The sequence below is a fragment of the Aulonocara stuartgranti genome (assembly GCF_965226115.1).
Source record: "Aulonocara stuartgranti genome assembly, chromosome: 7".
NCBI classification, from domain to species: domain Eukaryota; kingdom Metazoa; phylum Chordata; class Actinopteri; order Cichliformes; family Cichlidae; genus Aulonocara; species Aulonocara stuartgranti.
The window spans coordinates 28,827,651-28,844,198 of record NC_138945.1 but is presented as its reverse complement, the minus strand read 5'-3'; the positions used below and the strand labels follow the sequence as shown (position 1 = coordinate 28,844,198).

The 16,548-nt window shown below is 38.9% G+C and overlaps 1 protein-coding gene across 1 annotated transcript in view; it reads left to right on the top strand.

The window, feature by feature from the left end:
- LOC309709878 (matrix metalloproteinase-17-like) overlaps window positions 1-16,076 on the top strand; it is a 91,261-nt gene extending 75,185 nt beyond the window's left edge. Inside the window, exons 6-10 of the mRNA XM_082538786.1 lie at window positions 1,069-1,171; window positions 2,825-2,907; window positions 3,568-3,720; window positions 4,054-4,311; window positions 14,091-16,076. Of these exons, the coding sequence (XP_082394912.1) occupies window positions 1,069-1,171; window positions 2,825-2,907; window positions 3,568-3,720; window positions 4,054-4,311; window positions 14,091-14,416 (923 nt within the window). The 3' untranslated portion in view covers window positions 14,417-16,076. The remainder of the gene's footprint in view (window positions 1-1,068; window positions 1,172-2,824; window positions 2,908-3,567; window positions 3,721-4,053; window positions 4,312-14,090) is intronic.
- The last annotated feature ends 472 nt before the right edge of the window (window positions 16,077-16,548 follow it).

Genomic DNA, 16,548 nt, shown 5'->3' with positions numbered 1-16,548 from the left:
TGATGACTTTTAGAAAAACACAATCAAGTGCGGGGATAAATAATGGTGGCGTGTGATTTGAATTGCTGAATCCTGCTGAAGGGGAATATTGTGATACGTGGAAATGATCAAACTACCTCATTTTGAGATGACTTTGGATCCAAAAAAATGTTGGTGATCACAACCCCCGTGGTTATTCCTAACCAACCAATGACCAGTCCTACAAATATCTTTCTGTCCGCACTGATAGCACTGTAACTTCACATATTTATTTTAGCCATACATACTTTTGACTCCTCCATTGTTGAATGATTTGGCAACTTTTTTCTGTCATTAAAATCAAAGCTAACCCGTTTTGTTCAGACTGTGTTCTACCTATGAGTACCTGGAACAAGAAGAAAAAATCCATTGTGATCCACATTCTGTACTGCAGTAAGAGCTGCAACCATCAAGCTGATGGCATAGAGTTCAGTAGTGCAAACTGAACTCAAGGGCTCTATTCTTTTTCTACATCTTACAATTTTAAACTGTCCTCTAGAATAGTATGAGACCACATAGGTTGCCCTCAGGGCAGTTTTAATTCACTTTGAGTGATGAATCTTCTTTTGTTTCTATCTAGTTATCTAATTGTCTATCCCTGCACACACTTGCACAGGAAGTGCTTGGAAACCCATGCCACGAAGTTCCCGGTGCACAATTTTTGTGCTGATGTTAATGCCAAATTATTGGCATTAATAGGGTGACCAACCGTCCTCTTTTTTTGCACTTGCTGACTTGTAAAAGCCTATATGACATTTTTTATTTCACCATTCATTAACTGCACAGAGAAGGCATAGTTTAAATACGTTAAAGTTTTCTTTAAGTAAACAGTTTTATTAAAGTTCTTCATGACTGGTGCAAGTGTCCTCTTTTTTGGAAATCAAAATATGGTCACCATGGCATTAAGCCATTATGATCCTGTGGCAATGGGACTGAAAATGTGTCATATGAAATGTAAGACACAAATGGAGAACAAAAGAAACTAAATAAATTATCAAAAATAGTATAAGGGATTTATTGTTATTACATATGTTTGTCTTGTTTTCCCAGGTGTTAGAGACTCAGTGTCCCACACAAATCAACCAGGCAGTTCGTCTCAGACAGCCGAGCCTCCTGTCCTGCTAGATCTTCCTGAAAACAGGTCCACGGTCATGTAAGTAGAAGTATAAAAGGTATCTGTTATCTTTTAAATGCAACAGAAATAGATCTGGCACTCTAATAATAATGCAGTCCATAAAAATCACTTAATTCCTTAGTAGTTGTTTTAAGGTCTCTTTTACCTAAATTAGCTGCATTGTTTGGAAGAAGGAAAGCCAATTTCAGTATTCATTTCATCTTAATTTCATAAATTTAGTAAAGCAGGCATGATGGCCAGAGGGTCTGTGTCAATAAAACTCAAAGCACAGTTCATCTCAGGACACAACTTATTGAAATGCTTTTTGATTGAAGTGAAAACAAGCCTCAGCAGAAGCAAATAAACCATCTTCTCAATGTGCATTCTGTCTATTTATATACAGTAGTTGTGGAAAAATGGTGTTATTAAAGTCATGACAATAAATGAATTTACATCCACAGGCCTCATGCAGGTGGTATTCATTTGTTTTATTTCACTGGATTGAATCACATTACAGAGAGATTTCAGTTTTTGGGATGATTCCTTGTACATAATTGCATTGTGATTGTTTTATAATTGTATCAGGTTTTTGTTACTTCCACTGAGACGTAGTGTAATGAATCTATGCAGGCTTACATTCATTGTAAAAAAGAATTTTCTTGCGGGGAGGGGGAGACTTGATAGAACTTGTAAGGTACCAAAAAGCAAATTAGCCAAGAGTGAGCATGGGACCTTGCCCATCAAATTAAGCAATTCTCAGAAGACAGTTGGGCAGCTATCAACCTGTAGTTTCTTTAGGTTATCAAGCTTAATTAGACTGCATTTTGTCCATTTATACATTTTGAGAGTACATACACTCTCTCACACACATCACACACACAACCTAACCACTCAACCCCAGCCTGGGGTAGCCCCCAAAAACAAAGCAAACCTGAAGAAACTTTAGTCTGAAGGTCTAAAGAGTTTAGTTAGTTTCAGATGGGTGGAGGTACAAATACAACTACACACAGTGAGGTATTGCTAAAACACCACAGATGAACATTTAGCAGCGTTTGCTCGCCAGTTTCAGACGTCCACTAGCTTCATTAATTGTTTCCTGCTGCCTTGGTCAGGTCATGATGTGTGGAAAAAGCTAGATTGGGCCCGACAAGGGCACCAATACTGACCACTGCACTGTGGTGTAGCGCTAATAGAGTTCTGAATAGAGACCTTTGTTGGTAATATAAGGCCTGGCAGGCTCTCACTCTCAGCCCTGTGGTGCTAATGGCTTCATCATTGGCATGCAGGCCACGTCAGTGATTTAAATCACTTAAAAACCTTGGGGATAAACACACCGAGGGATTTCACCATGTCAGCCTGATAGCTACCTCACTTCTTTTAGCATGGTTTCAGTGATTCACGCACAGGCACCTGAGAGGATATCAGGAACAGCTTGTGCAAAATTTCTCAGAAGGGGTCGACGCATGTCAGTAAAAAGCTACGCAATATAATCGGTCAAATAATTTTTTCACTTTTCACAACTGAGGAAATTTTTGCAAATGAGAGGTGAGTCATTAGAACCGAGATACAACATTTTCTGTGGTGGCTAGAGGTCTAAAGCTTTATAAATGTCCAGTTTAGAATCCAGCAGATCCTTGTTATCGCTCATTTTACGCTGTTTTTCCCTTCTTACTTTCTTCCCATCTCTCTCAGGCTGGCACGAGATACCCCAGACAGATGCACCAGTCACTTTGATGCAGTGGCCCAGATACGAGGAGAGGCCTTCTTTTTCAAAGGTACAACAGCACAAACAGTGAAAGAGATATGCAAAGCTGCAGAGCTATGAGGGGAGGGAAAATAACCCAAAACAAAAAAGAAAAGAAACGAGAAATTAGCCAAAAGAGCAGCAGTGGAGAAAGAGTCAAATGAAAGAAGTGAGAAAGGGAAAGAGAATGAGAGCGAGGTGGTAGTTGTAGATACCCGACTGAGCCAGTTGAGCCCTGCTGAGAGACTTCAGTATAAAAATTACATCACCCTTTCATGCTTGCCCTCTGGAGGAATGACCCCTAGCCTCCCACTGACAACGGAAACAAGAAACAGACTTGCATACCTTCTGCAGTAGCAGTGTTAGTAAAGTCTACTGAATTTTAACGATGTTTTTATAGAACTTTTTAATATAATTTGTTTTTGTTGTCACACTTTAAAATCAAGGACATGGAACGTTTGTAGATAATTAATAGAATATTTAGATTTATCTGTAGCTCTTAGCAGCCTTTAATAATTGTATTATGTCTTCCTGCCACAAATATCAAACCTTTCAAACTAGGGCTGCTCCTTGTCACTTGTAGGTCATTGCTTGTTGTGTTTCTTGTACACTTTACATGATTAAGTCTGGAAGGACATTTAGAGCAGAAGTAATAGTGTTGTTCCTCTTATTTTGAACCTGTTCTTCATAGGGAAATACTTCTGGCGACTAACAAGAGAGAAGCACCTGGTGTCTCTGCGTCCTGCTCAGATCCATCGCTTCTGGCGGGGCCTCCCAACCAATCTGGATAGTGTGGACGCAGTGTACGAGAGGCCTGGGGACCACAAAATTGTATTTTTTAAAGGTACAGTATCAAAAACATTGGAAGAGAGCAGGTGGGATTTTTAAGGAAATTGTGTATTTTGTAAGTCTATGTGAGTAGGAGAGGAGTTAGGCAATGACATTTAAAGTATTGAAAAGAAGGACATAAACAAGCTACAACTTTTGAGCTACCACTGTGGTTAAGACTACACAAAAAAACTACACAAAAAAACATATGTGTGCGTTTTGTTTTTTTTTTAATTTAATTATTTCCTTTCATTATTTTCTTTTCAAATGTATCCTCTCAGATGTCTTTTCTTTATAAAACATCATATTGGTAAGTAGGTTTTAACTCGTTATGTTTAACTTTCTTTAGGTTTAAAATACTGGGTATTTAAAGACAATATTGTGGAGGAAGGTTACCCTCGTCCCATCAGTGACTTTGGCCTACCGTTGGAGGGTGTGGATGCTGCCTTTGTTTGGCTACACAACGACAAAACCTACTTCTTTAAGGACAACCGCTATTGGCGATACGATGACCACCTGAGACGAATGGACCTGGGCTACCCTAAGGACAGCAACCTCTGGAAAGGGCTGCCATCACAACTTGATGATGCCATGAGGTGGTCTGATGGTAAGTAATCTTTTTTTTTTTACACAGTTTTGCCCGCCCATCTTATGTGCATAAAATGATGAAAAAGAGAGGCAAAGTTGACACTGGCACAGTTGTGTCCTTGGGCAAGATACTGAACCCCAGACCTTCCCTGATGGATGCACTGTTGTATGTGTGGGTGCATGTGAGTGCATGTCCTTGATAGATAGCGGATTGCATGTACAGAATAATGATGTGACTTTGATTAGAATTGCATAGCACAGTATGCATACCAGTTGGTTAACCATTTACTTTACTGTGAAATTTGACATGGACATCTTGTCCTTATCCAAGAGTTTCAACTAAAACAAAGTCAGCTGAGCACTTTGTTTTAGACACTGAAGTGTTGTGTGCTCTAAGACAGAGCTAGAGGTAGAAGACGCAGAACCTAAAATTTCTTTCTGCAGTGCTTTACAGTGAGTGATGATAATTTGAAATTTAAGAAAAACACTAAAGAGTTTATTTCCTTTAAGGAAATAACCATATGTTTGATAATAAATCTGCAAAGCAAATTGTTTACATCATCCTCAAAAAAAATGATCAAAACTACACCTTAATCAATCACCCAGAGTCAGAATGTCCTCAGAGTAAAGCCAGTGACATATTTTTGACCGCTTCTGTCTTGATTAAAAATTGATTATAAAGACACTCTGATTGATTAGATTCAACATATAAATGATGAATTGCCTGTCAGTTTCTTTCAGTGAAAAATGATTACATTTCTCTGAGAAAAATAGAGTCGTAACACTCCACCACAGCATCAAACCAGTAGTCTGCTGTGCTATTTTCTAAGCCTAAGGCAAGACTATGCAACACCGTTCTCAGGGGAAGTCCTTAGACCGGAATAAAGTTTGAGAAGAATATGAGACAACAGAACAATTAGGCAAGTTAGGAATGCAGCTTCAAGTCTTGGATGAAATTTTAGGCCTTGCTATTGGCATAAGGATGGCAGTGTCATTCACTGAGCCAGTCACTCCACCACTTCCATTCAGAAGTATGTCTTGAAATGTCACTGAATAGTTCGTCGTGGGATTTTTTTACGCAATGTTGTGGTTCCTAGTTGATTCCCTCTATTAGGAGCCCTTTACTTTTCTTTAACATATGCAAAAAGCAAACTCTTAACACGTTAGCATTGCCTTCAATACAACTATGTAACAAAAAAAAGTGTCATGAGCCTCAGTAAATCCTGATCTGTCAGATGGCAGGGTCAGGATTTGGTGCAAACAACATGAAAGCATGGAGCCATCCAGCTTTGTAGCAATGATTCAGACTGGTAGTGGTGTAATGGTTTTTTTTTTATGTCTTGTCACACTTAGGGACACTTAATATCAACTGAGCATATACCCTTTACACGCAGTGTAGGTATTTGTTTTATAGCTGATTCCAGCAGAATAACATGCAATGTCATAAAGCTTAAATTAGGTCAGACTGGTTTCTTGAATTTGACATTGAGTTCACTTTACTCAAATGGCCTCCGTAGCCATTAATAGGACACCTTTGGGATGTGGTGGAATGGGAATTTTGCATCATGGCGCTGAAAAAATCTGGAGCAGCTGTGTGATGCTATCATGTCAATATGGACCAAAATCTCTGAGGTATGTTTCTAGCCCCGTGTTGGATTTGTACCCCAAAGAACTGTCTGAAGGCAAAAACCACATTGTTTAATTTTTAAAAAATACTGTAGAGATATTATAGATTGCTATAAAATCAAATGTACAGCTTTGTAGTTCACAGAGAGAGTATCCTTGTGATTTTGGTCCTGTCTTACCTTCTTCTTTTGCATTATAAATGTTAACATTTATCATTTTAAGTCAAATGTAGACAAATTGCTGTGACTTTTTTAATTTACCCTTCCCAAATAATGTTTCCAAGCTCACCTCATCAGCTTCAAATTCCTCATTATCTTTATATTTTACATAAATAACTACCTGCAAGTGTGCATTACCAATTCTATTCAATTTCAGTTACATTTTATTTAGATGGTTCCATCCCACGACAGAACACTTAGTATTGTTTGACAATGACCCTACAATAATAAAGAGAATACGCCAAACACTTGGTGACAGTGGGAAGAAAGAATTCCCTTTTAACAGGAAAGAACCTCGAGCAGAACCAGAGTCAGGGAGGGGCAGCCATCTGCCAACACTGTCGTTGAATTTAAGTGTCGTTTGGCAGAATATGGTTATTTTACCAAAACCTTTTGTTTTGCTTATTCTTCAGTCTTAAAATGTATGCTTCATTCTTACATGAATAATGTAAGACTGCCCTCTGGAGTACTCACAGCCAGTCATGTTGTAACATCCAGGCTGTTTTTTGTCCAGCTGACTCCTGTAACCTGCGGTGCAATTTGTGATCTATTATTTCTGTCATGGATCTTTCAGAATAAGTGAAGCATGTTCCATGGATTTAAAAATTTAAGCATGTTCTGGGGATTCAGTGTTCAGACTCCGAGACCAATCAAAAGCCTAATACGTGTCCTTTAAGAGTTTTCATTATTCACGCAATGCATTTTGTTCCACCATTTGCTCCTATTTGATTTTAGTTTATTTATATTTGGCATTCCTTGGATGCATCCATGATTGTTTTGGTGTGGCTGTAGGATACAGATTAGAAGAACATTTGCATTTGTTTATTAATTTGTTTAATTTTATTCATGTGTCAATAGAGGGTTGGGAGTTTGGTTGTTTTTTTAACCTTTATCTGTTATTGACGTTGCACACATGGTCTTGTCTGCCAACACTGCTTCATATTCGCAGTGTCAAACCTTGGAGCTTGCCCAGTGTAATCACTTTGTATAGCTCCACTGTACCAGCTGACTCAAGGTCACAACACATCACTCCTGCATCTTGGTTAAGAGTTGTAAAATCGCCTGAACACCATGTGTTCAAACAAAAGCAGCAGTTCTTTTCTGTCAGTGTATTAGGCTCTGGATGGTGCTTGAGAGTGTTTTTGGATTTTGAAAATCCATCAAAAAAGCAGACACTTATTTTTAAAATTTGAGAATGCTCAGTGGAAGCCAGGATGTCTCTAACCAACCCTGCAGCGCATGTAAATACAGCAAAGCTCTTTTTTCCCTGTCAGTGGTCTGTGTTCTGTCTTCCAAGCTTGTAGACTCGGAGGTCTCTGAGCTCTTTGATGAGTTTACCCACATGTTTGTATATTTGTGTGTGTGTGTGTGTGTGTGTGTGTGTGTGTGTGTGTGTGTGTGTGTGTACACATAAGGGTACTTGTTCTTCCTCTGCAGAATTTTCAACAAGAAACAAACCTTCTGCTCCCTGTTACACCACCCCATGCAAGTGCAGTTTACATGAAAGAACACTTGTGAATGAAAGGTGTTCACACGTGTAAACAGGTTAGTCTAGATAGAGTTTACGGGGTGGTTATGAACCTAAAACAGACCATACTCTTCGATGCTGTCTCCTTGTGAAGCATCTACAGGTTGCCACCCACCCTACTTGGCAGATTTGGCTCTCTCTGATTTCCTTTTACTAAAATTGAAACTCAAGTTGAAAGGCTGACACAGGGGAGAAGATCCAACTATCTTTGCAAAAATTGCCAAATTTAAATCCATTTTGGTTTTTGCTTTTATAGTCGCAGTAGTGTGCCTTGATCAATTTTCATAATTCTTAAATGGTGCTAAAGCACTTGCTTGGATGAAGATTGTTTTGGAGGGTTTTGTTGTTGTTGTTGTTGTTGTTGTTGTTGTTGTTGTTTTTATCGTTTTGAGATAAAAGCAGTCAAGTTGGAAACCCATTTGCCTAAATGCACATATACAAACCATGGGACCTGGGAATTGAAGCCACATCAAAGCCTGTTCTCGGTTTGTTTCACCATCTCAGTGTGAATAGACAGGAAATAGAGATTGAAACAGACAAAGGGAAAGAGAGTGATACGACACCAAAGAGGAAAGAGGACACGTGGTGACATCTTGCCATAAAAATTATTTAGAAATACTCGAAGAATGTGTAAGTAATAGAGAATATAAGACTTCAGGACAAAGATATTAAAGTTGTTAGAAATATAGATTCATTCACGTGATACGAATTTTAAAAAAACAGGTAATGACAGTAAAACCATAGAAAATGGTTGAAAAATGGAGGGAAAGAGGACATAAAGTCTATAAATGCTTCTGTAATTCTAAAAACAATCATAGCTGCTGACATCAGTACAGCACTCAGGAATAGTCTTGCCTTTTATGGATTTGATCTTAGACTCAAGTTCTCAGAAACCAGCTAACACTATATCTGCAGTACTGTCAAATTAGTAGAGTCAAAATATCAACTTGAGTTAAGGCCTTAGTCGCACAGGCCTAGAGACCACTGGATAAGTAAAATTGTCTTTTCCCCAGCTGTTGTTGAACAGCTCATCAAAAGCCTTGTTATGTGGTCACTATCGAATGATCTGTTTCTGCTTTGTTGTGCGCTTTTCAACTTTCAGGCTTCACAGACAGTCGGCAAGTGTTTAGGGACAAGTCGGTGTGTTGCATGCTGTCTGTGAGCCTTTTGATGGAACCCCATCTACCTCTTAACAAGCAGTTTCACCAAGTAACTAACCATTTGCCAATCAGGGGAATATGAGTATGAACTTTGGCAGGGCAGTCTTTATTTTTTCAGCCTCACCAAAACTATCATGGTACATAAATGCTGATAAGTGTGGATTATTACACAGCCAAGAATTGCAGTGACTAAAAGCAGCATTTACTCAAGAGCAGTCATTAGGGTAAATATGAGACCAATGAGACCAATTATATTTGTGTTCAGTTTTGCCAGTTCATTGCATAATGTCAGACATGCATTATTTATTTATTTTGTTGTTGTTGTTGTTAATGAAAAGGCCAAAACTAATGAAACAATAGTAGCTAAAGGTGTTAACTGTGAAGACACTCTGACATGCTTCATTCCTTTGGTCCATGGAGCTGTTTTAATTGTTTTTAATTGAGAGCCACACCATTACGTGCACTATCATTATCATGAACTTTGGCAGGGCAGTCCATCTTTAATCAACCTCACCGACACTATGAAGGTACACAAGTGCCGATTAGTGTGTTTTAATACACAGCAAAAAATGGTTGTGAATAAATATTACTATTTATTCCTGTTTCAGAAAAGATTTGCTAAGCAGCACAAAGGAAGTTAAAGTATTTTTAATTGATTAATAAAAGAAATTACATGCCTAGTGAGCATTAATGGCCTTGGGGGCGAGAGACTCACTGGGAAGCTTGAGGAATGTGTTGTGGGTTTTCATCTTTTTACACGATTTAATTACAAAAGTATAACAGCGTCATCCTTTGATTCACATATTTCAGAAGATGTCCTTCAAGATAAGTTACTGGCATAACATATCATATAAATCACCTAATTAGTTTACACCCTTTATATAGGTGAAAATTACTACGAGTCTGCATAGAGTCACAAGCTTATATAACCTATAACGGTGGATGAAACTTAAAGGGTTCACTGTCTTCATGAACTTTATTTGTTCTGCACAGCTCATGACTCATCTTCAGTCAAAGAAGCTGTATTATTAGCCAGAACTCAGTGACATGAAGTGTATTCTCCAGATTCTGACAGCTGTAGGACGCTTGATCTCTGAGGGAAAGAAAGAACAAGTTGAAAAAGACAAAGTGACATTAAGCCCTACTGTACAAGTTTGATCTTCCAATAACTGTGACAGAGGAGAAAGTAGAATGTGTACTATATTCTCTTTGTGAAGATCAAAATGATACTTAAAGTTAGAAAGTGAGGACATGTTTGAAAGGTGAAGACCCTGTGGCCTACGCTTTTTGCAAACAGAGAGCTGCTTTAGGATTGTAATTTGGCTGTGTAGGTAGGGTAAAGATTGGGAGTACTCAGAAGAATTAAACTCCATAGGTGTGTTTCCATGCACGATAGTGCATCTTGGGCTCTTTATTGTACTATGCTGCAGCTAAGTGTGAATACATCCTCATGATTATGCACAGGAAAAGGATTACTAGGTGCTGTGAGCCTTCACCCACTTAGAGGAAAACTGCTAGACCAGCACAGCTGCCACATCAACTTGCGTTGCACTTTTTAGGCATTTTAATTGTTCTCATTACCCAACACAAACACAAACTACAAAGCAAAAGCATTTATTTCAGGAGCAGCACTATTATAAGAATGAGGATTTCTTGTAAAAGCTGTGGGTCTTGCCACATTTTTCCATCTAGGTTTCGACCTGAGAAAATGTAGAAAATGGAGGCAAAGCGTCCTGGGAGTACAGACACTCATCCTTTTATTTCACTTCAGAAATTGTGTTTGACATGAAAGCTGTTTGGCATGCATTTTTAAGGACAATGCATGGATATGAACATTAGTGCAATAACCAAAAACATACAGTAAGTGACAGCAATGCAGGCAGTACATTACTTCAGATATACACTCACTGGCTACTTTTTTAGGTACACCTATTCAGCTGCTTATTAACACAAATATCTAATGAACAAATCACATGGCAACAACACAGTACATGTTCAACACGAGCTGCTGACGTTAAAAATGAGTATACGCATAAAAACAGGAGCAACAGTAATACAACCAAGTTATGCAGAAAATGCGTCGAACCTTGAAGCAGATGGACTACAGCAGCACGACACCACACTCGTGTCGGCCAAGACAGGCTTACCAAAATTGGACATTAGGAAATTGAAAGAAGCTTGACTGGTGAATTTTAGTTTGGATTTGTTATCGACAAGATGAAAATATGGATAAATTCCTGCCTTTTTTAGGCTGCTCCTGGTGATGTAATCCTGTGAGGGATATGGTCTTGGCACACTTTAAACCCTTTAGGACCAACTGAGCATCGTTTGAATGGCACAGCCTACCTGAGTATTGTTGCTGACCATGCCCATCCCTTTGTGAGCACAGCGTACCTGTTCCCTGAGGTGATAACACACCATGTCACAAAGCTCAAATCATCTCAAATTGATTTCTCAATTATGACAATGAGTTCTCTGAAGTAAAATGGCCTCCACAGCTATCAGATCTCAATCCAGTAGAGCACCTTTGGGATGTGAAGGAACGAGAGATTACATTATGAATATGCAGCTGAAAAATCTGCAGCAACTGTGTGATGCTATCATGTCAATATGGACCCAAATCTCTGAAGAATGTTTCTGGCACTTTCTCTTTATGCCACAAATAATTAAAGCAGTTCTGAAGACAATATCAAGCATTTTCTATTATGGCTACAGGTCCTATATGCCTTAATAAGTCCTTATCTTTTGTTGTTATTGTCTTTCTTCTCATTTCCCCACTTCCTCCAACACTTCCTCACACACTGTGATAGAATAAGATGCGGTTTAGGTATATATACGTCTGAATAAGCATTCACAGACAAACACTATTCACTCCGGAGTTATGAAGCTATAGCTCTTGGAGCTCTTCTGCACTTGGCGAGCTCCAAGGCCATTAACAATGGGAAAACATTTTTCACTTTGCTCAAACTCCTTCACTTGTTTATCTCTTGCCACTTACTTATTAATGAGCCACACCATTATCACATGTTTACTTCCCTCTGCTTGTTTGTCATAGTCACTGGTTAATAAAAAAAATTCATAGGAATCAGGTGAACAGCCTTGGAGGAGGTGGGCGCCTTCACGATAACGAATTCAGTCTGTGGGAGATCAGGAAGCTTATTATGAGTTTGTAAACTACAAACGTTAAGCACATATTAATGCATTCATTCGGAGGTGTTAAGTTTTTCATTTAATTCTGTAATTCAATTTTTTTTGTCTCAAATGAACACAATTTCAATGAGTGCATTCACTATAGCCGCATCAGAAATAGAGCAAGAAAAAAGAACGTGCGAGGAAAATATTGCCCACAAACTTTGTATGTTATTATCATTCATAATACCACATCTGATAAACCCTGAAAATATTTGTCATAATGGCACTCAGCAAAGTGGCATTTACATCAGAAGCACAGTGCCAATGCCCATTTGGTATTCTGGTGACTCTAATTAACTTAAGTGCCTTGTAGTGAATAGACAGGCACAGTGGTGGGTATATCAGTAGCAATCAACTGACAGTTCAATTATTATGTCAAGAGCACCCATAAGGCATTGCTATGGTCTGAACAGCAAAGGCAAATACAAAATCCACTTTATACTACATACCCAGTGCATGTCAGTTTTACTTCATTATTTCTTCAAAAGGATCACATGTTAATATCTAATATGAAAGTATAGTACATAGTTTGCGTGCAAGGAACCAGGCATTCTTGTAATTTTTTTATAGTGATCTTGAGCAGCAGTTCTCCAGGATTTCTGAAGCTCTTTCAGAGTTTTTACTGCAGATGAACAGTAAACGAAAGTCTCCAAGAAACAGTAAATCCATCAAAGACCTGACTGAGGACCTGAGTGATTCATCTGACCCCTCTGTTGATCCATCTGACCCCTCTGTTGATCCATGTACTGTTTGCTAAAGCCTCATCAAAAATAGAAGATTGGAAGGTTGGCTGTAAAGAAGCCATTCTTAATGAAGGCAGGAAAAAACTGAGGTGTGACAAATTATACAAAAAGTGCGCTGGAAATCAGTGGCAACAGGTCGTTTGGAATGATGAATCCAAATTTGTAATTACTGGTTCAAATCTTAATGATTATCTACAGAAGGAGGACAGAAAGGTACAACAGTGATGATCAAATGTGTTGGAGTTATGAATCCAGAAAAGTACCATCAGATTTTGATCCACCATGCAATACCATGTAGAGAGAATCTGATTGGCACATTGACAGCTTCATTTTTCAGCATGAAAATGATCCCAAGCATACTGCTACAACAGTAAAAGCATACCTGGATAGAAAAACACACACTGTCAGTCATGGATTGGCCTCCCCACACCCCCAGATCTCTTATTGTAGCTATATAGGATCATCTTGAAAGAAAGAAAAGGCAGTCAGCATCCAGAGAAGAGCTCTGAATGAAGCTGCCTAAGATATTTCAGGGTGTGTTGAAGAGTAAAAGTGGTCATGCCAAATATACATTTTCAATATTTGACTTTCATTAGAATTATACAAACTCTGTTTTTGCCTTATATACTTTCCATGTATATTTTCATGAGTCCCATTTTTACTGGTTTGATTCATGACTCTTAAATAAAATTTGAAATGAAAGTACATTTAAAAAATTACCTGTTTCACCAGTTACTTCAGTGCTGACAAAGGTAATCGGAGCGATGGCTGGAGTATGACCACCAGAGTTTCCAGGAGACAACTTGCATAAATAAGCATGCCGTCTTTCATATCACATGGATATTTTTGTTAAAATCAAGCAAATTTGCATTTCTTTCCACAGTTTTTTGCTGTGGTCATTTAGTTTGTATATAAATGTCATTTTTTCTGAGACAGGTTTATAGTTTTTGTGCTACGGTCCATGCAAGTTTGTAAACTGCAGCGGAGTTTCCTCTCCAAGGCACACTGGTGGAAAACGCAGCTGTTATATTAAATTAAATGATATAATTTTCCATGATGGATGTAGACACCTGGTTCACACACATTCTGGTTTATCAAACAGATGTACTGTGGGGCAAGGTAATAAGTGAAAATGCTAAACATAAACATTTAGCACGCTGGGTACAAATTATAGCCCTTGGTGTTTAATGTGTTCTCTGCTTATTGAGCTTTGAGCGAAGAGCAAAGACAATTCTGAACTGCCATTAGTATAAAGTCTAGTATTGTATTCTTTTATCTGTAGTTCATGCACACACACACTAATCCCCACCTTCTAATCTGTGTCTCCGAAGGCTCGTCCTATTTCTTTAAGGGGAAGGAGTACTGGCGAGTGCCAGGCAGCGACATGGAGGTGGAGGCAGGATACCCCCGCCTCATCGCAACGGACTGGCTGTTGTGCACAGAGATGCAGTCGGACTCTCCGGACACACAGCCCAAAAGCACAGAGACGAGAGTCAACGTGCACCGCCACCCAGACCACGCAGAGAACGGATACGAGGTGTGCTCCTGCACCTCTGACACCGCCTCGCCTTTAGGCGTCCGCCCATCCCCGTCCCTCGTTTGGCTGCTGCCGCCTCTCTGGACGCTCTCGCTGGCTCTCCGCTTTGAACTGCTATGATGCTAAAGCATGGGACAGAGGGCCAGTGAACAAACCAACAACTGGAAAATATTCTTCTTATATAATTTAGTATCTTTTTGCTCTAAATTTGCTGTTATTTATTTATCATGACTTTCAAGGGGCACTGCCATCAAGCAGTCATTCTTATGGGCATCACCCAGCTTTCAGTGCTTTACAAGCTGTTTTCATACATGCACAAGAGAAGAAGTGAGGAGATTCATCCGGTGCATTGTCATAATTTTTCTTCATGCAGCAAACAGATACTTCAGATACTCTGCTTTTGGAAAGGGAGCAGGACACATAAAGCCAACTAACTGTAATCCACTGGTCAGTTACATGTACTATTCTCACATGCACCTAATCAGACATCACATGGACTTTGTTTTAGTGAGCTGGCTGGGTACAGACTGTTTATTGTCTGATCCATGTAAAATGCTTGTGCTCAGTTCAGGGCCACAGTGCATGTGTGAAAACAGCTTCAGCAAATGATTAACGGCCAAATCTCTGCAAAGGAAAAATTGTAAGTGAATAGAAATGTTTTTTAAGTTTACAGCAGCAAATCATCACATGACAAACATACTAAGTTTATTTTGACTTGAAGGCAAGTGCAAAGGAATACACCCATTATAAAAAGGAGCACTGATCCATTATCAGCCCAAAATTTGTTTTAAATAACCTAAACCATGTTTTCTTTTTATATTCAAACTCAGATTATAACCAGCTATGTACATGGATTGATTTTGCTAACTTTATTGTCCCCAATGGGAAATTGGGGACAATGCAGCAGTCTGTCCATACACAGAGAGACAAAAACAAACATCACACACACAGATTTTAGTACCACAATACATTTTCTATGCCAAAATAATAATGGTGGTGTTGCTCTGACCACCTACAGAACTCACAGTGATTTTCTGGTGTTAAAAATTAGTTCCAGTTTGCAACAAGACCTGTAAATTATTCAGAATAAAAGGAACACTTTCTGAAAAGATACACTACTGTTGAATTTGCAAGTAAGTCATTTTTCTGCGTGTTCACAAGCACTGCTGCTTTCCATTCATCTCTATTTTACTCAAACTGGAGAGATAAAACCAAAACTACCTGCAAGGCAGCATAGCACCAGAGGTAAACATGATTTTTTTTTTTATTTGTGGAACCGACCTTTTAATAAACCCCACTGCGTGCACACATACGAACATCCTGTGCTCTCGTGTGCTTGCAACGAGCATTAATGTTTGAATGCTCCTACTCCTGCTGTGAGAGGTAGACGGATGCATGGATGAGTAGGTGGACGGACCAGTTTCCATGCCTGAATCATCGGACTAAGTGAGGAACAGCTGCTCATTTTCACCTCTGGGTTATAAGCATTCCTTCCACTCAGTTTAGTTGTATCTACTATTGAAATCAGTTTATAATTCAGTATCTTTTACATTACTTTGATCAGCTCATAGAGTTCAAAGAGTGGTTTTTTTGGTGACTGACAGTTCCCTGTAGCCCCGCTGAATTTATTCTTGCTGTAAAGATATATTTACCTATAGACTGATATATTTGAGTTGAAGGGTTCTGCAGCTGTTGCATCACTAAGTGGACTGTGTATATTTTAAGCTGTGTTTTCTATTGTAAAATATTTTTATAGGAAAATAAAAAACATATCTGTGAATGACTTCTTTTTTTTTCTTGTCACACGAGTGCCCTGTGTTATTTTGAGTGCTTATTTCTGCTACTGTGTGGACCGAGTGTGTAATTATTTTTGTGTTTTTGAAGGAAAGCCCAGGCTTGAAGACAGACGATGGTAACATGACAGCTTGCAGACACCAACTGGGAGCTGCTCCCCCTCTGTCTGATGTTCTTAAATGTGTCTTCTCTTGTAATGGTCAGTGCAGGAAAACAAATCACACCTCACACTTACGCCAAATGGGTTTATAAAGAGATCTGCTGGCACAGAGGATTACGCAGTATATCCGTGTTTCTTGAGGAAAGAGTATCAGAGGAAGAAAATGTCACAAATCCGAAAATATTTACCACCTCAGATACTTCGAGCGAAGAGATCAAAGTCAACAGGATGTCAAGTCTGTCTAGTCCTGAAAGACTCACACGCATACACGTACATGCATTTCACCAGCATCCTCATC